Here is a 25,720-nt window from a genome sequence, read left to right as displayed (position 1 = left end):
ATATTTACAGGAGGCTTGTGTCGCGTTTGCACCACGCAATGTGGTGCATGCGTGATACAAACCTCTAATTCTGATTTATGAACCCATGCACAGCCACTTTGCATGGCTTAGAATGGCCTCATAAATCTGGAGTAGTGCAACTCAGCGAAATTTGCTATGTTGCATTGCTCTCCTCTGGGAGCCCTTCCATGGGTGTTGTGGTGGGTGTTACCACGCAACTCCCTTGAATTTTGGTGCATTCCCAGATTTAGAAGGACTTGAAAACCTGGGAATGCTCCAAAATGTTACATCTTCCCAGGAGAGGCGTAACAAGGGGAAATATCTTTATTTCTCCATGTTTCTTCTTCTGACGCTCAGGATTGTTTTTATGCAGGAAGGTGCACCTTCCTGCACAAAAAACAATCATTCATGCAACGCAGGCACCCTAGCCCCTTGTGCGCCAGTGCAGGAATGCACTGTATGAGTTAAATACGGTAAATGTCTTCCCTTTCCCAGTGACGCAGTGCAGCGCAGTAAGGTGACTTGCTGCACTGTGCCACTTTTTTATAAATATGCCCCTGAGTATATCAGACAACACAGATCTTGGCAAAGGCCTAGTGGAGTGATACAGGTGGCAGGAGTGATCTGATCATGTGAAGAATAAATGGCACAATGTCCAAGCACTAAAGCCTCCAATACAAGTTTGGAGTAATTCCGGATAGGGCAGGAAACTCAGATTTCGACCAAGAGATGCTACAGTAATGCAGCCTAGATTTTTTCCACCCATATATTTGCCCAGTTAAAGGCTGGGCAGGCATATGGGCTGGAAATGGCAGAAAAATGGCAAACTCCTGCAAGGATACTGTCTTCTAGTACCTATACCTGCAATAATTCGCTATTTCTAAGAACCTGCAGTAGAAACTCCAGTTGCTGGAATACCTCAATATGGTCCTCTCATGCATACCCTCACTGTAGCAACCATTTACCGATCCCTATTAGCCTACTTTAGTTCCAACAGCACACTTAATCCAACCAAAACAGTGAAGCCGAAAAATGGAAGCCATACAGCACTCTACTGATGTCAGCGTTGTTCTCCAAGCCCTCGTTCCTGTCTTGCTGCTGAATGTGGGAAACCCATTGCTCCTCATACTCCAAAATGCCACTCCTGCCTTCTAATAGCCATGTTACCTGTCAGTAGTATACCTGTCCAGACGCATGAAAAGATCATCTCATCACAACTATTCTCATGGAGTGTCACTCGCTCCCTTTACACGACTGCAACATTTCCATGCCCAGCTGCGTCATCTACAAAGTCACAAACCCGTGACAATCTGGCTGAGAAACTCAGCATCTGTTGTGGATCTCGACACACTCACAGCTAGGACATGTCCTGACTGGGGATGAAGAAATGCTAGAAAGAAACGTAAGCAGGAATCAGACCTCCATCAATGCTTCCAGGTTATGGAACAACAGTCCTGTAACCTACAGAGCTGCCCAACCTTGCTCCTACTCAGAAAAGCGCTGAAACCTCACCTTGTTAAAGAACACTACATTTTGAATACTCAGACTGTCCCTTTGCCATCTGGCACTACAGTTTACCCCTGCTCTTTTTTCTATAAACATTCGTAGATTGCACCATGTGTACTGCTCTCCATTGCTCTTTGCAGGTTGGTGCTCTACAAATCTCCACAGATATATATACCCGCTTCATGTTTGGAAAAATGACCACGTCTCCAGCCCTCCCAGGGCACACAGGTTGCAACCGCAGGTACATAAATAATCGAATTCAAGACCTTAGGTAATATGCATCAACACCTTTGTACCAGAACATACGCTCTCTATCCAACGTATAATCATATGAGCCGGCAAGAGCACTATGTTCCATCACTTCATGCTAGCTTAACACATCAGGTTCAGAAATACGATAATACGAACAACCCTTCTCTGCAAAGGTGACCCGACTATGGAATAGTCTTCGGCTGAAGATCACAGCAGGCTCAGAGGAGCGCTAGAATAATGTGCTTTGGTCCTATTAAAGTGATATACAGCCATTTACAAAAGACTGCGCAGTGTAACCAAAAAAACCGAGATGAGCAGAAAGTAGATCTTCATGCATTTAATATTTATTCTATTTTCATGGAAGAGTGCATGAGGAATGTGGTAGCTAATACTACTCCGGGAAATGTGTGCCTCTTAGCATCAGCAAATAAAGGTACTGACCTGGCTCCGTTAAACGTGAAAGTGTTCAAGCTGAATATGCATGGGATGGCCACGATCTTCAATAAATGAGGGTCACTGTCGTAATATGCTTTAGAATTATTATACATTTTTTTGCATTGCCAATAGGCCACTATGGTGGAGCCCGTTGTGTTCAGCAAAAATGACACTAGCATCCAGTGTGTGTGTTGAGCTCATGCCCTGGGAAAGTTTATGTTCAAGGCTACTTTTCAGCAATTAGATCCTGTTTCATGTTTCCATATTTAGATTTCCAGGAGTGCACAAATGCATGCAGCAAACATGCTAAGGTAACAATGCATATCTTACACAGCATCAACGAATCAAATGAAATTCCTGAAATGTAAAGGGATCATTAACACTTGCCTCTTGGTCCAGCACAGTGGCTAATAAAATAATGCATCCTCTCATAATACCCTTCTGAACTGTTATTAACAATATGAAGAAGTGTGAGTAGGGCAGGCAGAGAAAAGGAAAACCAGCTAGAATATGTTACACCTGGTAACCTGAGACATCTGTAAATCTTAGTTATCGCCAGAGATGCGGATCAAACTCACCACAGAATGACTGCCACAGCGCACACAGCGCAACGAGTTGTTCACATCAGTGCGTGCCTGGTTGGTTAATGAAAACAGCGAGAACAGACCCGCACAAACCTATACGGATACATTTTATTTTAACAAGAGTCTATTGAAGGTAGCATAGGTGGCCGCCGGGCTGCCGGGCTGCCCCCTCCTAGCTGTGTGTCACAGTACACTGTTCAGGGCATGTGAGATGATTAAGACAACAGCTGTTTCAGAACCAGCCTCCGCTCATGCGGGAACCCAAGACCACAACAACTAAATCTGCAGAGCAGACATTAATACTTAAACAAGCTTTTCCTGAGAATATGGTGAAAACATCTGGTCCTATAAATTAGTCGTAGAAAGGCTTGCATGTTCTAGCCAGCGCTTGTTCAGCAGCAGCCTGGAGACAATAAACACATAGGACTGGGCAAGGGATTCCTAATAGTTTAACCTCCTTTCACAATCTAAGTCACCCTGAATCATACCCAAGCGTTTCTGCACCTGCTCCTTCCGAGCAGATGTTTGGATGATTACATGGTGGTGTTCCTCTAACATGAGGGGCCCTTGCAACAAGGCGCTTTAGGAACTGACAGCTGTCCTATACCGGTGTTGGAGGAGGACCTGATGAGCTCTGTCAGGACTTTTTACTTGTCAATCTCAGGCACGGTGAGGGTGCAACGCACGGCATTGTGCATTACCAATGTTACCCATGCAAAGTATGATGCATGGCACGTCATTGTTTCTATTGCACTTTATAAATAAAGGTCATCTGCTTTAAAACTGCTTATTCTGTCATAATTCCCTCGTAGGTAAATTCATTGCCGTCATCATTCAAACTATTACTTCAAATTAAAAGTCAGGTGATTGAATTGTTGTGCTTGTGAATGGCTGCAATAACTACGCAATAGGAGACATAATCCTCCTGTCCGGTCCTGTCAGAGAATGCTCTCTGTTCCACAACTTCTATTCCAACAACATGGCATCCAGGATTGCTTCACTTTGTCAATAATGCTGAATCTTAGCACTATGGCTGTTTGTAATTACTCTGTGGTGAAGCTGCAGTAGAACACTGGGCAATCAACTGACATACTGCTGACAGACATGTTTTATATAGTGTTAGACTTAGCTTTTTCAGCGGGTTTATCCCCAAACTTTTTGCTTTCCTCCTGTATTTCTTCTGACCTGTTGTTGGTGGTTTTATGACTCTGGGCACTTTACCACTGCTGATCACTGCTAAAGTGCATATGCTCTCTTTTTTAAATTGTGTTATGGATTAGTGTTTCCATGATTGGCTATTTGATTTACTTGTCAGGCCCTAGTACAGAGCACTTTGTGAGAAAACTGTCACATTTACAACTTTCATTGAACTGAACTATTTCTACCATTTGAAAACCTTATGTTTCAATACTGTACTGTGGATTTTTGTTGTTTGCTCTTGTTCGGTTTAGATAAAGATCACTTATTTTTCTAAATTGGTGTGGTGTCCATTTGTAGTGTTTTTACTGTGTTGCTGTATGTGTTCACAAATGCTTTCACACTGCTTCTGAGATAAGCCTATCTGCTCGTGCCAAGCTACCAAGGGGGTGAGCAGGGGTTATTTTAGAAGTGTATCCCCCTTACCCTGACTAGAAGCAAGGGTTCCTAGTTGGAGAAAGGTACCAACCCCTGCCAACTAAAGACCACCATTTCTAAAATATAGTACTTCAGACTTTTCATCATATGACTGAGGAAGCTATTTGGGCATTTATAGAAAATGCTTTATCATTTTTGCTTCTGGAGCACATTCCATGACTTCCACAAGAAGATCATGAGAGGAAAACATTTCCTCTCATACATATCTCATCAAATCCCGGCAGAGGATCCGCATTTTTCACAATTATAGTCGGCTTACTCCCGGACTCCGGCCGCGCTGTCAGCAGTGTCATGCCAGCATGATTGATGGGCAAGCCTCAGGAGAGGCTGTGAGACACTCACAGAGGTCATAGCCAGACAGGCTGTATTATTTCAAAATGACACACCAGTAAAGTGAGCGACGCCGGGAACCTGCGCACCACCCCCAACACAGATAACTTCCTTGCATGAGTCAATTGACTAAGAGAACTGCATGCACTCTGTAGCAAAGAGGAACCATTTATGTCATTTTAAAAACAGACTTACTGCAAATATGTTTTGCCGTTGGTTTTAGAACAAGCTTTTTTGCACGGTTCACCCTGCAGCAGAGCCTCTTTGCCTGCTGCAAAGTAGATCTTCTTGCTCACGCTGTCAAGACAGCCCCCCTCCATACGTGCTCTCTGATCTCTTCGGAAAGTCCACTGTCTGAACAGATATCAACTTTTCCAGATCGATACTCTTAGAGTTATGACGTTTCCCTGGTTCATGCGAGAGAATCTTTTCCAAAGATTTTTCGTGCTTGCATTCTGTTATTACGGTGCCACCCGCAAACAAACCAGCACGGAGCCGTGCCTTCCTCCAAACTTCCCGCTCCCCAGCAGCACAATGTGACGTCCAATGCGGCGCAATTATAGCAACAACCTGACTGGTCATTGGACACTACCTCGGATCATGACGTCAGGCTGCCGTGCTGCGTCCATCTGATCACATATGTTGTTGAATCCATCATACGTCCGACACTGCAGTACATTTGTCACTGTGAGCCTGCCGGCACTGCCTTAGCTCTCAGTATGAGAGCCAAAGCCTGCTGCGGGAGCACAGTGCGCAAAGTGCACGCTACGTACGGCGCGCTGCTGCTGCGGGCCCTTGGAGCTTTCAATTAAGGTTGAGATACAATACAGATATGCGTTACAATGCATTTCAGTGCGGTAATGCGGAATACCACACTGAAATGTGTTAGTCTAACGCATGATGCGTGATACTTGGCAGGACTGCATGAGCTCTGCCGAATCGCAGACTGTCTTCAATACACGCTGGACGGTGCATAACACGCCATCAGACAACTTAACTAATGGGCAAATGGAGTGGAGGAACGGGCCAGTGCAGTAGACGCACGAGCAGGTGGGCTACGGAGGGGCTTAAACAAACAGGCATGGGCTTAATTGCCTCTTTGAGAAGTTGCTATGTTAAATAACTGTAGCTTGTCCATATGATAGACATTTTGCATACGCCTGTTGGAAATGGCCCTTTTTACAGGGTTATCCCCAAACCTTTTGCTTCTTCCTCCTATTTTTTTCCTGACTTGCTGTTGTTGATTTTATGACTCTGGGCACTTTACCACTGCTGATCACTGCTAAAGTGCATATGCTCTCTTTTTTAAATTGTGTTATGGATTAGTGTTTCCATGATTGGCTATTTGATTTACTTGTCAGGCCCTAGTACAGAGCACTTTGTGAGAAAAGCGTCACATTTACAACTTTCATTGAACTGAACTATTTCTACCATTTGAAAACCTTATATTTCAATACTTTACTGTGGATTTTTGTTGTTTGCTCTTGTTCGGTTTAGATAAAGATCACTTATTTTTCTAAATTGGCGTGGTGTCCATTTGTAGTGTTTTTACTGTGTTGCTGTATGTGTTCACAAATGCTTTCACACTGCTTCTGAGATAAGCCTATCTGCTCGTGCCAAGCTACCAAGGGGGTGAGCAGGGGTTATTTTAGAAGTGTATCCCCCTTACCCTGACTAGAAGCAAGGGTTCCTAGTTGGAGAAAGGTACCAACCCCTGCCAACTAGAGACCACCATTTCTAAAATATAGTACTTCAGACTTTTCATCATATGACTGAGGAAGCTATTTGGGCATTTATAGAAAATGCTTTATCATTTTTGCTTCTGGAGCACATTCCATGACTTCCACAAGAAGATCATGAGAGGAAAAAATTTCCTCTCATAGATATCTCATCAAATCCCGGCAGAGGATCAGCATTTTTCACAGGGTGACGATACCCTTAGAACTCACTACAATTCCTAAAATTAGTATAACACTACCAACAGATGATTTTCATTGGGACAAAAGTGTGTTATCAGCTTTTATATTTATTTATTTTGTGGCAGTCAAAAGCAGGCATTCACAACCACTACAATTACAATTAATTTCAATGCCAAAAAAATTGAAGTATTTTTCCCCAAAATAAATCCAACAGGCATGCTTCTTGTAATCTTCCACCGTCCTTTGAAAAACATAACATCTAACAAACAATTTTGTAATTTCACCCCAAATTTTAAGGGACTGATTTACAATAGCAATATTATCTAAGGTTAAGGATACACTCACATAGGTATTTACCGTTGTGAAGTCGGGGCCCTCAACTTCGTCTCGGGCCCTCTGACTCCACCCCAGTCAATGGCTAACTGGGCATGCTCTCTCCCTTGGATAACATTGCTTAAGTTTTAACATTTTTGGCTACACTGCTTCCACAAAAGGAACAGATTACAGGTGTTTTATACAGTCCTTTCTCTTTGTGGAACCTACCTTTATTTGAAAGCAGCAGTCGTTAGCCTAATTATTAGCTGGATGCTTTGATTTGTTTGACTCCCATTTCTGATGCCTCACTCTGACTCAAATGTCAACTCTTAACTTTATCATCAATCTGACTCTGTCCAGACTGACATTCCCAGGTTGGATACTCGGCTTGGCATGCGTGAGTTCATGGCATGAATAAAAGAAGTGGAATACCTGTGTTACCTCAGTGTGACCCTGTAAGTGCTTAAATAAAAGTAAATCAGAACTCAGTATTTTAAAGTGAATATATTCATGAACTGTTCGCTGCTAACAAATTGACCAGTACAGCAACTTTGATATGGTAATAACACAATTTACGGCCTCAGAGATTGCATTTTACAATGACTTTCCTAAGGGAAAAAAGAGTTCTTTCTAGTCGTCAGAGGGACTCCTGAATGTGATTTTATCTAACTACACAAATTGCAAGAGAATGAGATTTGTCTCTGCCTTCTGCGGAGCAACTTATGATGAGGAACTACCAATTATAAACTTTGCTGGAACTCCTTAGCGAACACACCGGTCCACAGGAAGTAGTCCATCCATCAGATAAGAGCAAACTAGATATCAGAGTTTAAAACAATGCACTGTTTTAGCGTTGATTCTACTTATTGAAATATTTCAGTTATTATCTACAAAGCCTGCACCTGCAACCCAAAGGCTGGCAGCAACATAAAGAAAAACATAACATACTCCTGGTAACCTCCACCCACCTATTTCCATTCACTGGCTTACGAACACATCATGCGCTAGTCCCTCCTCCCCACCCGACGTAAAGTACAGCAAAAGTGGCTCCATTTAACTCTAATCAACTAAAAACCCAGTTGGGAGGGGACACTGTGTTCAGTAGTTTGAGATATTTAGCTCACATTAGTTCACAGAACTTGTTAGAGGGAATAACAATATATGAGGATCATATCTCACTAGAACTGTTTGTTTATTCGGTAGTCTCAATGCAGTGTTTTACACAGAGACAGTGTAGAGAGAACCTGTGTGCTGAGACATGATCCTTTTTTTCAAACTGAAGCTATAACCAAATCATTTTACACCAATTGAAATGTGGTAATTGGTTGGATGGTAAACCAGCGAGTAAGGGATTGAAGTGGTCCAGAACAAATGTAATGCTTCTTGAAACTAAGGGTCTGATGTAGCAGTTTTCTCCAAGGGGTTCGACTGGGCAATTGCAAAGGCATGGAGCTCTTTTACCCTAGCGCTTTTGATGAAATGTGGGGGTCCCTTACAACTGTGTTTTTCCTTAAAATGAATTAAGTGATTCACCTCAATAGGAGCCAACATTTCTGCCCTCTCTTCGGACATCAATATGTAACTTTGAGTGAAAATAGGTTTTATCCATGAATACGAATGCAAATGTGCTTTGAGGTATGCAGTTCACAGTTGGTGGTGTGAAACTCACACTTGTATATCAGCAATCGTTGAGTTAATTTTTACCAATGGTTGATGTGATATATGCATGATGGGCACTTTGCACCTATGCCGTACAAGTTACCAGCTTGGGAATACGGAGGGAAGGGTGAGGATGTGGCTTAACGGTCAGAGCTAGCTACTTTGGAACTTGGGAACCAGGTTAGAGTCTTGGAATTGGCTCAACATCCTGCGATTCTGGGCAATTCACTTAATCTTCATGTTCCTACAAAAAACAAGCATTTGCAATGCAAAAGGTCTCGCCTTCATACGAGTTTGAGATTGTGTCATTGTAAATGACAATGGTTTTTATTTATGTTTTCGGTTTTAAAACATAAATAAAAGGCATTGCAATTAAAATACTAAGAGCTTAAACTCTCGCAAGTGCAATACCTATTGCATTGCAATAAAGTGCCTTCTCGACTGCTTGTTAGATTGTAAATATCAGAGGAAGAGACTGGCCTGCGGCGTCTTCAAAGTAGTGATCAATAGTGCAGTGAAGAAGATGTGTAAGTGTTGTAAATTACACAAACACAAACTGTGAAGTGAGAGTTACATATGATCCAATCTATAAACACTAACAAAACTCCAGCTGTAGTAGGGCCCTTGCTTCACCTCCTGGTGTAAGGCGGGCTGTGCTTTACGGCAGGCATAGAGGGATGGAGGTATGGTCTTGGCTGCAGCTCTGGCCTTGTACAGTGCCCCTGTTATCACTAGTGAGCGAGAGGCGCTGAGGTGGTGGTATTGGTATTGTTGTTGTTGGTGGTGGTGGTATTGGTGGTGGTGCTGGTATTGGTGGTGGATGTACTGGTGGTGGTAGTGGTATTGGTGGTGGTGGTGGTATTTGTGGTGGTATTGGTGCTGGTAGTATTTGTGGTGGTATAGATGGTGGTGGTGGTATTGGTGGTGGTGGTGGTATTGGTGGTGGTGGTGGTATTGATGGTGGTTGTATTAGTATTGGTGGTATTGGTGGTGATGGTATTGGCCATGGTGGTACTGGTGGTGGTGGTATTGGTGGGGGTATTGGTATTGGCAGTGGTATTGGCGGTGTTAGTCTTGGACTGGTGGTGGTGGTATTGGTGGTGATGGTGGTATTAGATTGGTGGTGGTGGTGATGGGATTAGTGGTGGTGGTATTGGTGGTGGAATTGGTGGTGGTGGTATTTGTGGTGGTTGTATTGGAGGTGGTGGTGGTGGTATTGGTGGTGGGTATAGGTGGTGGTGGAGGTGGTGGTGGTATTGGTGGTCGTATTAGTGTTGGCATTGGTGGTGGTGGTGGAATTAGTAGTGGTGGTACTGGTGGTGGTGGTGGTGGTATGGGTGGTGGTGGTATTGGTGGTGGTATTGGAGGTGGAGTTGGTGGTGGTATTGGTGTTGGTATTGGTGGTGGTGGAGGTGGTGGTAGAGGTGGTGGTAGAGGTGGTGGTTGTGGTGGTATTGGTGTTGGTGTTGGTGGTGGTATTGGTGGTGGTAATATTGCTGGTATTGGTAGTGGTGATATTGGTGGTGGTATTGGTGTTGGTGGTATTAGTGGTGTTATTGGTATTGGTGGCATTGGTGGTGGTATTAGTGGTGGTGGTATTGGTGGTGGTGGTATTGGTTTTGTTGGTATTAGTTGTGGTATTGGTGATGGTGGTATTGGTGGTGGTATTGGTGATGCTATTGGTAGTGGTGGTGGATATGGTATTTGTGGTGGTATTGGTGTTGGTAGTATTAGTGGTGGTGTTGGTGATGGTGGTGATATTGGTATTCGTGGTGGTGGTATTGGTATTTGTGGCATTGGTGGTGGTGGTATTGGTGGTGGTGGTACTGGTGGTGGTGGTTTTGATGGTATTGGTGGTAGTATTGGTACTAGCGGTGGTTTTGGTATTTATGGTGGTGGTATTGGTGGTGGTGGTATTGGTGGTGGTGGTATTGGGGGTGGTGGTATTGGTGGTGACGGTATTGGTGGTGGTATTGGGGGTGGTGGAGGTGGTGTTATTGATTGTGGTGGTGTGGGTATTGGTAGTGGTATTGGTGTTGGTGGTGGTATTGGTAGTGGTGGTATTAGTGGTGGTATTGGTGGTGGTGGTATAAGTGGTGGTATTGCTGGTGGTGGTGGTGATATTGCTGGTGGTATTGGGAGTGATGGTGGTATTTGTGGTGGTGGTATTGGTGGTGGTGGTATTGGTTTTGTTGGTATTAGTGGTGGTATTGGTGATGGGGTATTGGTGGTGGTATTGGTGTTGGTATTGGTGGTGGTGATATTAATGGTGGTGGTGGTATTGGCATTGGTGGTGGGGGTATTGGTGGTGCTGGTATTGGTGGTGGTGGTTTTGGTTTTGGAGGTATTGGTGGTGGTATTGGCAATGGTATTGGTGGTGATGATTTTGGATAGGTGGTGGTGGTATTGGTGGTTGTGGTGGTATTGGTTTTGGTGCTGGGGATATTGGAATGGTGGTGGTGGTATTGGTGGTGATGGTATTGGTGGTGGTCATATTATTGGTGGTGGTGGTGTTGGTGGTTGTGGTGGTATAGGTGTTGGTGTATTGGTGGTGGTGGTATTGGCAGTGGTGGTATTGATGGCAGGGGAGGTGGTGGTATTGATGGTGTGGTGATGGTATTGGTGGTGGTATTGGTGGTGGTATTGGTGATTGGTGGTATTGGTGTTGGTGTTGGTGGTATTGGTGGTGGTGATATTGGTGTTGTTGGTATTGGTGGTGGTGGTGGTGGTATTGGTGGGGGTGGTATTGGTGGTGGTATTGGGGGTGATGTTGGTGGTCAGAATGGTTGTACTGACAGTGGTATTGGTGGCGGTACTGGATTGGTGGCTGTATTGGTGGTCGGATTGGTGGTGGAGTTGGTGGTGGTATTGGTAGTGGTGGAGGTGGTGGAATTGATGGTGAAAGTGGTGGTATTGGTGGTGGTATTGGCATTGGTGGTGGTATTGGTGGTGGTATTGGTATCGGTATTTGTGGTATTATTGGTGGTGATATTGGTGGTGGTGGTGGTGGTGGTAGTGGTATTGATGGTGGTGGTGGTATTGGTGGTATTGGTTGTGGTGATATTGGTGGTGGTAGTGGTATTGGTGGTGGTGGTATTGGTGAAGGTATTGATGGTGGTGGTGGGTGGCATTGGTGGTATTGGTGGTGGCATTGGTGGTATTGGATTGGTGGTGGTGGTATTGTTGGTGTTGTCATTAGTGGTTGTATTGGTGATGGTGGTATTGGTGATGGTGGTATTGGTGGTGGTGCTACTGATGGTGGTGGTACTAGTGGTGGTGGTGGTATTAGTGGTGGTGGTGGTGGTATTGGTGGTGGTATTGGTAGTGGTGGAGGTAGTGGTATTGCTGGTGCTGGTGATGGTATTGGTGGTGGTGTTACTGGTGGTGGTATTGGTACTGGTGGTAGTGGTATTGGTGCTGGTATTGGTGGTGGTGGTATTGGTGATGGTGGTATTGGTAGTGACATCGTTATTGGTGGTGGTGGTGGTATTGGTGGTGGCAGTGGTATTGGTGATGGTGGTGGTATTAGTGGTGGTTTTGGTGGTGATGGTGGTATTGGTGGTGGTATTTGTGGTGGTGGTGGTATTGGTAGTGGTAGTATTGGTGGTGGTGGTGGTATTGGTGGTGGTATTGGGGGTGGTGATATTAGTGGAGGTGGTGTTGGTGGTGGTATTGGTGGTAGTGGTATTGGTGGTGGTGGTATTGGTGGTGGTATTGGTGTTGGCAGTGGTATTGGTGGTGGTGGTGGTATTGGTGGTGTTGGTATCGGTTGTGGTATTGGTGCTGGCGGTGGTATTGGTGGTGTTGGTATTGGTGGGGGTAGTGGTATTGGTGGTGGTGTTGGGGGTCCGATTGGTGTTGGTGTTGGTGGTAGTATTGGTGGTGGTGGAGGAGGTGGTGGAATTGATGGTGGAAGTGGTGGTATTGGAGTTGGTGGTGGTATTGGTGGTGGTATTGGTTGTGGTGGTATTGGTGTTGGTGGTATTGTTGGTATTGGTGGTGGTGGTACTGGTGGTGGTAGTGGTATTGATGGTGGTGGTGGTATTGGTGGTGGTTTTGGATGTGGTACTATTGGTGGTAGTGGTAGTGATGGTGGTATTGGTGGTGGTGGCATTGGTAGTAGTGGTTGTGATATTGTTGTTGGTGGTGGTATTGGTGGCGGTATTGGTGGTCGTGATATTGGTGGTGGTATTGGTGTTGGTGGTGCTATTGGAGGTGGTGATATTGTTGGTGGTATTGGTATTAGTGGTGGTGGTGGTATTGTATTGGTGGTGGTGGTATTGGTGTTGTTATTGGTGGTGGTATTGGTGATGGTGGTATTGGTTGTGATGGTATTGGTCCAGGTGGTATTGGTGGTCATGGTGATATTGGTGGTGGTGGTATTGGTGGTGGTGGTATTGGTGGTGGTGGTAGTGGTGGTGGTGGTATTAGTGGTGGTGGAGGCAGTGGTATTGGTGGTGGTATGGGTGTTGGTAGTATTGGTGTTGGTGGCATTGGTGGTGGTATTGGTGGCAGTGCTGGTATTGGTGGCGGTGGTATTGGTGCTGGTATTGGTGGTGGTGGTATTGGTGATGGTGGTATTGGTAGTGACATTGTTATTGGTAGTGGTATTGGTGGTGGTGGTGGTATTGGTGGTGGCAGTGGTATTGGTGATGGTGGTGGTATTAGTGGTGGTTTTGGTGGTGATGGTGGTATTGATGGTGTTATTTGTGGTGGTGGTGGTATTGGTGGTGGTAGTGGTAGTATTGGTGGTGGTGGTGGTATTTGTGGTGGTATTGCAGGTGGTGGTATTATTGGAGGTGGTGTTGGTGGTGGTATTGGAGGCATTGGTATTGGTGGTGGTGGTATTGGTGGTGTTACTGGTGGTGGTGGTATTGGTGGTGGTATTGGTGTTGGTGGTGGTATTGTTGGTGGTGGTGGTATTGGTGGTGTTGGTATTGGTTGTGGTATTGGTGCTGGGGGTGGTATTGGTGGTGTTGGTATTGGTGGGGATGGTGGTATTGGTGGTGGTGTTGGGGGTCGGATTGGTGTTGGTGTTGGTGGTGATATTGGTGGTGGAGGAGGTGGTGGAATTGATGGTGGAAGTGGTGGTATTGGAGTTGGTGATGGTATTGGTGGTGGTATTGGTTGTGGTGGTATTGGTGTTGGTGGTATTGTTGGTATTGGTGGTGGTGGTACTGGTGGTGGTAGTGGTATTGATGGTGGTGGTGGTATTGGTGGTGGTATTGGTTGTGGTACTATTGGTGGTAGTGGTAGTGTTGGTGGTATTGGTGGTGGTGGCATTGGTAGTAGTGGTTTTGATATTGTTGTTGGTGGTGGTATTGGTGGCGGTATTGGTGGTGATGGTATTGGTGGTGGTGGTATTGGTGGTGGTGGTGGTATAGGTGGTGGTATTGGTGGTAGTGGTATTGGTGAAGGGGTGGTGTTGGTCGGATTAGTGGTAAAGTCAGTGGTGGTATTGGTGGTTGTTGAATTGATGGTGGAAGTGGTAGTATTGGTTGTGGTGTTGGTGGTATCGGTGGTGGTATTGGGTATGGTGTATTAGTGGTATTGTTGGTGTTGGTGGTATTGGTGGTGGTGGTATTGGCGGTAGTGGTGGTAGTGGTATTGATGGTGGTATTGGTGGTGGTAATGGCGGTAGTGGTATTGGTGGTGATATTGGTGGTGGTATTGGTGATGGTGGTGGTATTGGTGGTTGTGAAATTGTTGGTGGTATTGGTATTGGTGGTGGTGGTATTGTATTGGTAGTGGTGGTATTGGTGTTGTTATTGGTGGTGGTATTGGTGATGGTGGTATTGGTGGTGGTATTGGTTGTGATGGTATTGGTCCAGGTGGTATTGGTGGTCATGGTGATATTGGTGGTGGTGGTATTGGTGGTGGTGGTGGTAGTGGTATCGGTGGTATTGGTGGTGGTGGTATTAGTGGTGGTGGAGGCGGTGGTATTGATGGTGGTGGTGGTGATGGTATTGGTGGTGGTATGGGTGTTGGTGGTATTGGTGTTGGTGGTATTGGTGGTGGTGGTATTGGTGTTGGTGGTGGTAGTGGTGGTAATGGTATTGGTGGTGGCAGTGCCACATGATCCTGTGTGCTCTGAAGAGAAAAGTCTATTATTTGTACTTAATGGAAAAAGGCCATCTATGTAGGACCCTTGTAGCCGATGATGATTTGCTAAGCCATTTGAATATCAGCATTTTAATGGCATCTCCTGAATCTCTGTTATAATGCAGACATTCTTGGTGACCTGGCCTGCTCCTGAGGGGGAAAGTATCCCTTGAGGGCAGAATTAGGCTACTGAACGGCCATGACACATACATACACATCTGGAATGGCTGTCGTATTTCAAGTGTTAAAATACAGAATAAGAAGGCTCTCTGGAAGCTATTTCCACCACACATAGCTTAACAAAATGATCACTAAGGAAATACATAAATAAATGAAATAGGAAATAAGACATAAATAAGAAATCCACACATAAATTACTGAATAAGTAATCTATATATTATTCCTCAGACATAATTTTATTTTATTTTAGTTTGGATATTTGTACTGAGCGAGCCTTGGAGTGGGAAAAATTGGAACTGTTGGAAAGTGGATTATTATTAGTGGTAAATATATATATATATATATATATCTCACTGGCAATAAGGCCACTAACACAGTCTAGGGCTCTGAATAGGTCTCACAAAATTATTTCCAAGCTCAACTCTTGGTAACCTGGCTGCAAGCAGGCATGCTTAGCGTACGAGACAGGTATGTAAAGCATTTAAAAACACTAATTCAGTAAATAATTAAGACACAACGCAAAATATTAATCCAGTACCAATTTATAAAAATAGAAAACATTTACATATTTAAATCGACACCAAAACAGAAAAAATCCAAAGTAGGGAACCGGAGATATAATTTTAATCTTTTTTTAGCAGTATATAGCACATAGAAACCCCATAGCGCTTATTGGGACCTCTGGTCATGCTAGACCAGGACAAAGTCAAAGTTTCAGGCAGACTGCAATGGAGCCCTGCGCGGCTACCCCTCAAGGTAGCCCTCGGTCAAAGTTTTACCTCCGGACTTAGAAACGTTTCTGGAGATTTGTCTGCCAGTGACCCCCGATGCTCTTCCCCAGTCCGGGTTTGTGAAGGGTTTGCTGGCTTACTTTCCATGGAGTTCCAGGTGAAACTCTGGAAGTCGGACCTCCAGAGCTTTTTAGCAGGACCAACCAGAAGGGCAGGCCAGCTCACCATTGAAGGTCGCCAACTTGGCTTTCGTGGTTGAGTCGGTCCCCCTCTAGAGCTTTTTTCCAAAGTTGCTCCAAAGTACTCCAGACTTCTGAAACTTCTTCCTGAAGTTCCGCTGGGGGTCCCAAAGTATCCTAAACACTATCCAAGGGACTGGTGTCTTCAAGATGGTCCTTGAAAGACTGGACCTTCAGTTCCCACAATCCACTTGGACAAAACCCTTACAGATCCACTGGACTCACTCCACGCTGGGGATTCTTGGTGGTGAAGGTCCAGATGAGCTCTGTTAACCCATAGCTTACAGGGAGTTAACTTTTTCTTCCTCTTGAAGCAAGTTAGGTCCACACGGCTGTAGTTCGCAATTGTGCAGCAGGCGTAGCCAGTCAGTCAGAGTGCTGGGCCTGGTTGGTGCAAATCAAACTTCCAGCATGGACCCTTCTTCTATTAGTTTCAAGCAGCAGAGGCATTTGGAAAGATGGACCTGACCTTCTAAACCTGTCCCATTCTACCTTTGGAAGCTCATGATTTACGACCCCTACCGCCTACTCAGCCAATCCTGTGTAGCAGAGCCCTCTCCTACCAGATAGCCTCTATCCCCGGGTGCCACTTATCACCTCATCAAAGCAGCCTGGCTAATCCTCTTAACTCTGACCAATCTGGGAAGAGGGCAGGAATGCTGAAAATTGGCCTACATACAAGAAAGTCTTATAACTTATTTTCTGTATACTTTAGGATAAATTCAACAATAGCATATTGTTGTATTTATATATACCATTCTCCTTAGTCCTTGAATAATATTTTGCGGTAATATCTAGCGATAGTTATGAGTTCATAAACTATTGCAATGTTAACCTATGTGGCTGGGGATCTATAATATAATATATGAAATGTCCAATTTCTCTATCCTCAGGGCATATCAAACTTCTTTTATAAGGGTCCCCCTTATAATTCTATGCCCCTCCCCACCCCTGGGACATATAGGAGAGACCCTGGGGCTAACTAATATGCCATCATATTCTAGTTTATCACTTTCTAAGTGCCCCAACCACCAAATTCGTGTTTGGGCACAATTTACTTTTAAAAGCAGTACTGCAAACAGGGCTGACCTCAGGCTCTCAGCAGCGCACACATGTAAGTGCAGGAAGAGCTGCTGGCCTCTAAACTGTCAAGCCTCATTATAGACTAGGGACTTAAAGATAGTTTTAATCCCCCTGTCCTATTATGTACTAGGGACTTATAGGGTAGGTCATGAGATTCATAGTGGTACCCTAACACATAGTGTACCCTAATGTGTGTGTGTGTTTTCGCTGTATTTTCATTGTGTTTTCAGCATAGCACTGGCCCTGGGCCTGGTTAGGCAGAACCCAGGAACAGTCAGAGTCAGTTACCACCAGTACCAGGTGCCCAGGGTACAGAATGACTTTGCAACAGGAACAAAATAGAAGAAAACACAAATTAAAAGGTATCCCTCAGTGGCCAACTATAATATCCCTGGAAGGGTGTGGTGTGCTGTAAAGGAGGGCGGAGGCACGATTCAGTCACTGCTTACATTGGTCGTGAACGTGGATCAAATTAACATATCTTTATGGCACTATCTTTCTTAGCAATGAGCCTAAGAAGGGGCTTTATGTATATAGTCTTTCTCTACTAAAAATAAGATATTAAGCACTGCCATTTGAACTCCTCTATACTATGACCCTTTTCACGTGATTTTCTCTTTCAAGGTCTATATAACTCACATTCATATAATATCATCGACAATCAGGAAATAAAGTATCCGGGGCATTTTCACAAATGCAATCAGATTTCATCTCTCTCTATCATAATAAATCATTCAAGCCTAAGTTATCTGTTCACTTTTGTAGACGACAATCCAAATTAATGTGTCCTTGGACGTCCATCATAGAAGATTGTTCTTATTTGCTTCCTCTAAAAGCAATGCATGTCCATAGGAATATATAAAAGCAACAGACATGTTTTTATTATTTACCAGAAACAGTCCACAATAATTCCACAGATGTGTGTGAAAATATGAGTTGGTGCGCCCCTTTGTTATGGAAAAAAATCTGGTCTTTTTCTAAGAAGCCTGTTTCATATTCCTAGATTGTCTTGCTCTGTAGACTCTTAAGCTCTAATTCTAAAATTACATGTTGCTACATATACAAACAGGCACGTTCACCTCAACAGTTTTTATTTTATACATTTGTGATTTAATCAATAATATCACCTAGTGTTTCCCACATTGACAGTATCTATCAGCATGCTATGTAATTAATCTATTTTCCACCCCAATACCAAGCTTTACTTGACTCTTTCTTTTCTCGATGGACATCAGTCCTGATTTAGTTGACACCATGGCAAAGAAATAACCATCCTTGAAATCCAGTCACACATATTTGATGCTGTTAATGAAGGCACCACTAGAATGTTAGTTCTTTCAGACATTAGTGCTGCTCTCCACACCACAGGCCATTAAAACCAGCTATGTCCGTTTTCTAAATATGCATTACTCTGTAACACCATTCTTAATACATGTCCTAAATTGTTACCTGCTGCTCAGCTATCTAATATAGAATTTTGTATCAGCATGTTTAGTCACACAGGACACATAGCCTCTAAAGTGTATAAAAAGCTTTCTTCTCCTAACTCCTTTTTTATGATTCTTACTCAAAAATGGTCATCATACATGAGTATACCGCTCGCAACTGTGTCATGGAAGGATATTTGGAGAACCAATACTGTTCGATATCTCCCGGCTAATCTCATAAAAACTAATATTAATTTATTATACCAATGCTTTTTGTCTCCGGGAAAATTATTTCAAGCTAAACTTTTAGGTACACCAAACTGTTGGCATTGTAATATGATGACTGGAGATTTACAACATATATTATATAAATGTTCTGTTATCTTTCAATTTTTGACTGATGTATGAAATATTATTACCCGGATTTTTTAAATCCGAACATCTTTATCTTTTTCTATATTAATCTTTCATCATTTTCTCTTAAAACTCTAATATCTCCTAATTGTAAACTTTTTGATTTCCTTATTTCAACTGCGCTTAAGCCAATTACTTCGAATTGGAAAGATGCTAAACTATTATCAGTTACTGCTTGGCGAGAATGGATTATTTTTTTGAGACTTGGACATCTCTCATTTCTATATACTTGTAATGACTCTTCTACTTTCAGGCCCAACATGTGGTCTAGTTTAGATTCATATATTACTGCAGGTACTTCAATATGAAATGTATATTATAGTATTTATTCTCTATTATATTTTCATTTTCATTGTAGCCCCTTCTTTCTTTCTGATACTTATTCTTATAGTCTCATGTCTGGATGTAAGTTGCTGTGCTATATATTTCTCTTGTACTTGACATCCTATTTCAGTCCTTACGGTACAGTGTTTTTTTTTGTACTGTGTTTGTTGTATGATAAACTTATATTTAATAAACATTTCTGAACATTGAAAAAAACAGCTATGTCCATGCGAAGAGCTGTTAGGATTATTGGACTCCATCTCTATATTCCATCCATGCCCCTTTACAACTCATCTCTGAGGGGCACCCTGATAAGCATCATTCCAGTTATGTGAAGATGGCAATGGTTTAACCTATTACCTATACACCAATGGCACCGAGCCCTATCTATGCATCACCAATGCATTATATGGCTCTACATCTACCTGTATGACTTTGAGTTGTGGCTGCCTCAGTCTTTCCAGATAAACAGTGGAAACAAACCTGAACATCAAAGAAAAATCAACTATCCTGTGCATTGGAATCCATTATCTTGACACTGAACATCCTATGGTCACCTATTCTAATGAGTTTTCCCTTCTATTCCCAGGGAACCACTAAGAAGTAGTTGGTACAAGTATCAACTCCCAACTTGAAAGTGCCAACTCCCTTTACCTCTGTCTGTCAAACACTGTAGTCTCTGTAATGTATAAGGTTATAATGGGATGGGAGGTAGAAATAGCAAAAAGAGTGGCAAAATGTCCTTGAACTCCCAAACAAATAAACTGAAATCACTTTATAAGTTTCTCATGAGCAGGCAATTCCAAAGAGAAATGTGTGTTACATTCCAGCAGTACCAACGGTATAGGAAATCAACAACAACAAAACAATCAACTGTGAAAGTTTTAAGGCAAAACGTGGCAAGAAACCACTGAGTACCAATTCAGATTTTTTGAGGCAGCAATTTAAATTTTGGGTTGTAGGTAGATCGTAATAGAATTCCATATTTTTATGATACAATAGGTGCTGTGGGGGCTATTCTCAATCTATATAGCACCCAGGCTTTTGGGTTAAGAAGGAACGTTTAGGAGTTAATTAGCTAATAAATAAAATAGGTTTCCTAAAGGGCAGATTACATTTTATTTGCTGAGGTTTACTGCAGAGCTTTTAAACTGCAGTCAAGCCAGAACACAATGGTGCTAACTGAAGACTTATATTTTAGTTTTACATGTGGACGGTGTAAATGCTCACTATAGCTTACATAATAATTTTAACTTCTATGTCATTTGTGTATTTCTTCTGCTATTTACTATGGTCTTACAGAAAGGTTAAATAAGCCAATTACATTAAACCATTTCATGGTAGATATTTTAGGGGAGAGCAATGGCGTTTTGCCTATGGTTTGCATTAGCATGGCACACACGGTGCTAAAACAGCAGGCCACTGAAAAATGAGGGTTAATGATAACAATGATATATTTTGTTACACAATGCCTTTTGAACATATGATTATTTCTCTAACCAACAGTGAATTCCTGATCAACTTTGTTTAACAACCCAATGTGATGTGGAGTCCTGTTGGGTAAGGCTCTCACACTTTAATCGTTGACTATTAATTGTGAAGCCCGTCCTACATGTTTGAGTGCCTTTTAAAAATTATACAAATACATATTTCGGGTTACATTCAATATATAAATTGATTGCACATATAACTATCAGTCATATTCATCACTAGAAGTTATTTTCTTTACACCTTCAAAGTGTTTAAATGTTGCTGCATGCATTATTATCAGATTTCACCATCAAATTATTAAAGATTGAAAATATATGAATATATTCTGAGAGTCCTGAACATTATTGCTACAGTACCAGCTGTATGTATTTGAGTCAAAAATAGAGCAACATCAATGAGTGTGATCATTGCTTCTCTGATTAAAGCAATGCCAATATATATCCAAAACTCCACCACTAGCTTACAGATGAAATGTCTTCTCTTGACACCATACTGATGATTGCTAATTCAGATAATTTAAGAAAATTACGTTCTTCTGTTTTAAAACATGCTCACATGCCTCAACGTTCTCAATGCCGTGTAATATAAATAAAGGGACAACTAAACTCACCCATAAAATGTGAGACGCAAAAAGCCGATCCTTTTGCAAAGTGTAACCAGCTCTCCTTGACTTGTGGGGGCTCCATCTAAAAGCACAATTCCAGCTTTCTTCAGAGTAGTCAACCACTGCAAGGCATGAGCATCACTAGTCAGAACATCTTCATATGACATGGTAGGCATCTGAAGATCTGACCCCCATAACTGGCACTCTGGAAGACAAGGCATTTTGCAACATGAACATACGTTCAATGAAGAGAAAAATTAACAACAAAGTTCAGCTGGGCAATATTAATGCTCTGCTTCCGGAATTACAAAACACTTTTTCAACTTTTGTTTTTTATACTATTTCGGCAGTATATTCATGATTGAGATATTGATGCTTGATGTATCGATGCATGTTGAGGATACTTTGGTTGACTATTTCATAATCTGATTTAGATCAATTGGAAATTATTCATTGAGATACATAAAACCCCAATATCTACAGGACAACATTTTATAGAGTCCCATGCTACCGTTAAAGAAGTTTGCTGTAGTTCATTTTCTCTGTTACATTAACCCCTTCAGTGCCACGCCCTTTCCCCCTCCTGTGCCGGGCGTTGCACTAGTGGGTGGGGTTCATGACAAGATAGTCTCGTCATGGGCACAACGCAACCGTGCTCCATGACGAGACTATCTCGTCATGGGCACTGAAGAGGTTAAGTCTTCTAAGCCCAGACTGATCACATTTTCTGACAAGAACTTTGCCTGCCACGTCAAGTACTATTAGACGAGCCATAAACAAATACCTCTTGTCCAAGACTGAACCACTACAATAGCTATATTGCTTTTTATGGCATAGTTTCTTTAAGATCAGACACAAATAATCACACTTAGAAGTTATGGTTCTTGTTCTCAAAGATGAATTTATTAGTAGAACTAACACCAGCTTGCCGAAGCCTTACTCTAGTATTTAAACTCTATTGATATACCTAGCCACCAATTCAGGTTGTTTACCACTGAGATAGCATGGTGAGGGAAAGAAGTGCAAGTGCTGCTTTACCTGCATTCTCTTATATTCAATGTCATCAAAAACCGCAAAGATACTATAGAAAAGCAAGGTGATCTACCCCTTCCCCGCATTAAAGCAAAGCAGAGAATACTGTGATGCTACAAAAATAGGGGTAGGGGGGACAAGGAGCTGGATATAGGTCCAGTGACTCGTGCTCCTTAAAACTAGAATCGTAGTCTGTGGGAGTCACAGTTTCTCTAAGAAAGAAGTACAGTATAGAGTAGAAGGCTGTAGTCGTTCTCTAATTATAGTGTCTGAGGACAGCGAGTCTTGGTGCCCTCACACACCCCTAAGGATGTCATGCTTCATCATGGGGCAGTGCTCCCCGTCGGGCAGGCACTGCAATGCCCTACGGGTCCCTTGTTTGGAGATCTTTTAAGTGATAAAGCCATACGGGTGTGTGTCGGTCTGTGTGGCAGGTGTGTCCTATTGTGAGGTTAAAAGATGGCTGCAGGAGTGGCTAGTGAATTTAATAGGGAATAGCCCCTCTGTCATCAGTAACAAACAAGAAGGTTGTACTGCTTGAGGGTGATAATGGCCCTTGGTAGCTATACAGGTGTCATGCCCATAATGGGCATGTAGAAGGTCAACATGTTTCGCACAGTTAGTGGTCTCAGGGGGAGATCCCTTGCGCTTCTTCAGGACTACTACTCTATACTTTACTTCTTTCTTAGAGGATCTGTGACTCCCACGGACTACGATACTGTGGTGCTATACCTTGCCAGAACCACAGGAGTTCTTTACAGATTCACAGAGAGTGGCAGACCTCTTCCATGCTCAGGAGCGACATTTATAATCACATTTGTGATGAAAAGATTAGCAGAAATCAGTTTCAGCCATATCTCGAAATAGGAGAATTCAACTAAACTTCATAGCACTGTACCCAATGATTTCCCAAATGTATCATTTTAAATGGCAAAATGTCTAACGGTCATATTCATTCTCACCATTTCTAGGAAAATTGACACCAACGAGGGACATTTTCTGACTTGTGTATATATTTTTAATTGATTTTTCAGATAAGTTGATACTGTGAAAAATATGGTCACGTGCCATAAACTTGAATTCGATTTTAATTTGTAACAGTAATCAGTTGAGCAGCTGAGTTTTACAATTTTCCATATTTTATTGCATTTCTTTGGGGTTTCCACTTTTTTATTTTTGTCATTTACAGTTAATGTGGCAGCTTGAGAACAGGGTTATTATCTAAGGAGTAAGATTTGCGCAATCTCAGATATAAATGCCAGTTTTTGGGTTTTTTAAATTAAAAGTTAAAAAGACAGAAAACTTTAATCAACGAAGAATAAAGGTGCTGTCCAGTTCTGGAAAGGAAGCATAGAAGGGTAAAGGAAGAGGAGAGGAGGCTCTCAGCAGATGTGGAAAGGCCAGAGGAGAGTGAGTGGATAGGATTAAAGGAGGAGGAGTGGTACAAAGATCAAGACATGTTCAAGGAGAATAATAGGATGCCAGGAAAGTGATATGAAGAGCATACACATGATAATAGGAAGCTATCTTATTCCAGGTAGGACTATAAGTCCTACAAAACACAAGCATTGGCAAAGCCAGTAGGTATTTCCTTGTTGAATTATTTACTTTACCAATGTGTTTTGCCAGTACTTTGCAGCATCGCCAAAGGGAGAAAAAAACAGAGAGAAAAAGGGTGTGATGACGCAGTCGCTGATGCCGGCCATGTCATTTCGTTGGCGATTCAGCCGTGGGGTTTAGCCATCCCATTGCACAACCGTTTTCATGCCCTAAATAGCCTGGATTCTAACAACTGACTCAGCCCGGAGAGCCCGTTACCCCCGGGTGAGGATATCAACAAGTGGGTTATCGAAACCACTAATGATATTTTGGTTTCGGAGCCAACCAGGGTGGAGGATTCTCCTGATAATGATTGTAGGGGGCCATTTAGTGGAAATCAAAGGGAGGAAAATAACCCTAGTGTAATTATTACACTAGATAGGACCAACATAAGGGGTAAAGGAATAATTTTAGCCAGCTGGAACGTCGCATGATTGAAATCCAAGGGGAAGGGTCTGGGCTGGCAGAATTTTATCAACACCTATGACATTGTATGTTTCCAGGAGACATGGTGCAGGGAAGAAATTAATTATGAGGGGTTCGTCTCATACAATTTGGTGGCGAAGGGCACTGGGCCGGGCAGAGCTAAAGGTGGTTTGCTGATATTACTTTCAATCCACCGCCCAATTATAGTAAAAAGGTATATAACAGTGGGAGAACATGTTCAGATTCTTTAGTTGTTAGAGGAACAAGCCCATAACATCTTGATGTTAAATTATTATAATAATATTTTTGATAGTTCTAGGGATGTAGTCGTCCATGATTTGGCTAGTGCCATTGAAAATTTAAACCTAGAAGTTAATGTTTCTTTTGATTTTGTCTGGGTTAGTGACTTTAATATTCCATTATGTGAACTGTCAACTGAAAAAGTTTGTGGATTTACCAATGATGCGGGAGTGGATGACCTGAATTTTTGTCATAACAACTATGGAGATGCATTAAATTATTTTATGGGTTACTATGACTTAGAAATTCTAGGTCTCCCAAAAGAGGAATCTGGACAAATTATCCCTACCTTTAAGGGCCATCATTCCTGCTCAGTTATTGATCATGTGATCGTTTCTTCTAATATTATTTCTGGCTGTGCTCCCCCCAGGATTGAAGTAACCACCATAAGCGACCACAATTGTATTATTTTGGAAACAACTTTTTGGGGTGATAGTTGTGTTAAAGTGGGCGCTTCGGTTTCTAATTTAGAACCGCACAGATCAAATGGTGTTCGTCTGAGATTGGTAGGGGACAAAGCAAGTGACTTAATTGGTCCCATTGTGAGGGATTGCTTACCAAATATCAACCTTATTTTTTATAATAGTACTGATGAAACACAGGTTTTAAATGCTTTTAAGGATATTAACAAAATTATTGAGGCTAGATTCACTAAACCTAAGGGTGGCCAGAGTAGTAACGGACCAAGATGGTTTGATCATATGTGTACCCGTCTATTAACTGAATTAAAACTTGCTCTTGCTAAAAAGCCTAGGGACACTGAATCAGTAACCAAATTAAGGCTAGAATATAAGCTTGCCCTAAAGCGGAGGAAGAGCGAGCTACAGCAGTCGGCATGGGACTCTTTTAATCAAGCAGCTGAATTATCCAACAGTACTTTGTTCTGGGCTACTGTTAACTCTCCTTTTCTTAAGCACGAGAATATTCCAATGTTAACCTCTAACGTCCCGAGCGACGGCTGGGTTGCTCATTTCTCAAATATTTTTGATTCTAATAGCTGTTTGGGCACTTGCCAGATTAGATGGCCTGTCTTACCCTTGAACATTACAGTCAGTGAGGTAGAATCTGGCATTTGTGCCAGCAAGGGGGGGAAAGCTCAGGGCCCGGATGGGGTGCCCATTGGCGTGTACAAA

The 25,720-nt window shown here is 42.6% G+C and overlaps 1 protein-coding gene across 1 annotated transcript in view; it reads right to left on the bottom strand.

The window, feature by feature from the left end:
* BBOX1 (gamma-butyrobetaine hydroxylase 1) overlaps positions 1-25,720 on the bottom strand; it is a 704,161-nt gene that overhangs the window by 307,774 nt on the left and 370,667 nt on the right. Inside the window, exon 4 of the mRNA XM_085643632.1 lies at positions 21,237-21,435. Coding sequence (XP_085499758.1) covers positions 21,237-21,435 — 199 coding nt within the window. The remainder of the gene's footprint in view (positions 1-21,236; positions 21,436-25,720) is intronic.

Source organism: Triturus cristatus, chromosome 3_1 (genome assembly GCF_964204655.1).
Source record: "Triturus cristatus chromosome 3_1, aTriCri1.1, whole genome shotgun sequence".
NCBI classification, from domain to species: Eukaryota; Metazoa; Chordata; class Amphibia; order Caudata; family Salamandridae; genus Triturus; species Triturus cristatus.
This window is presented reverse-complemented; position numbering and strand designations above follow the sequence as displayed.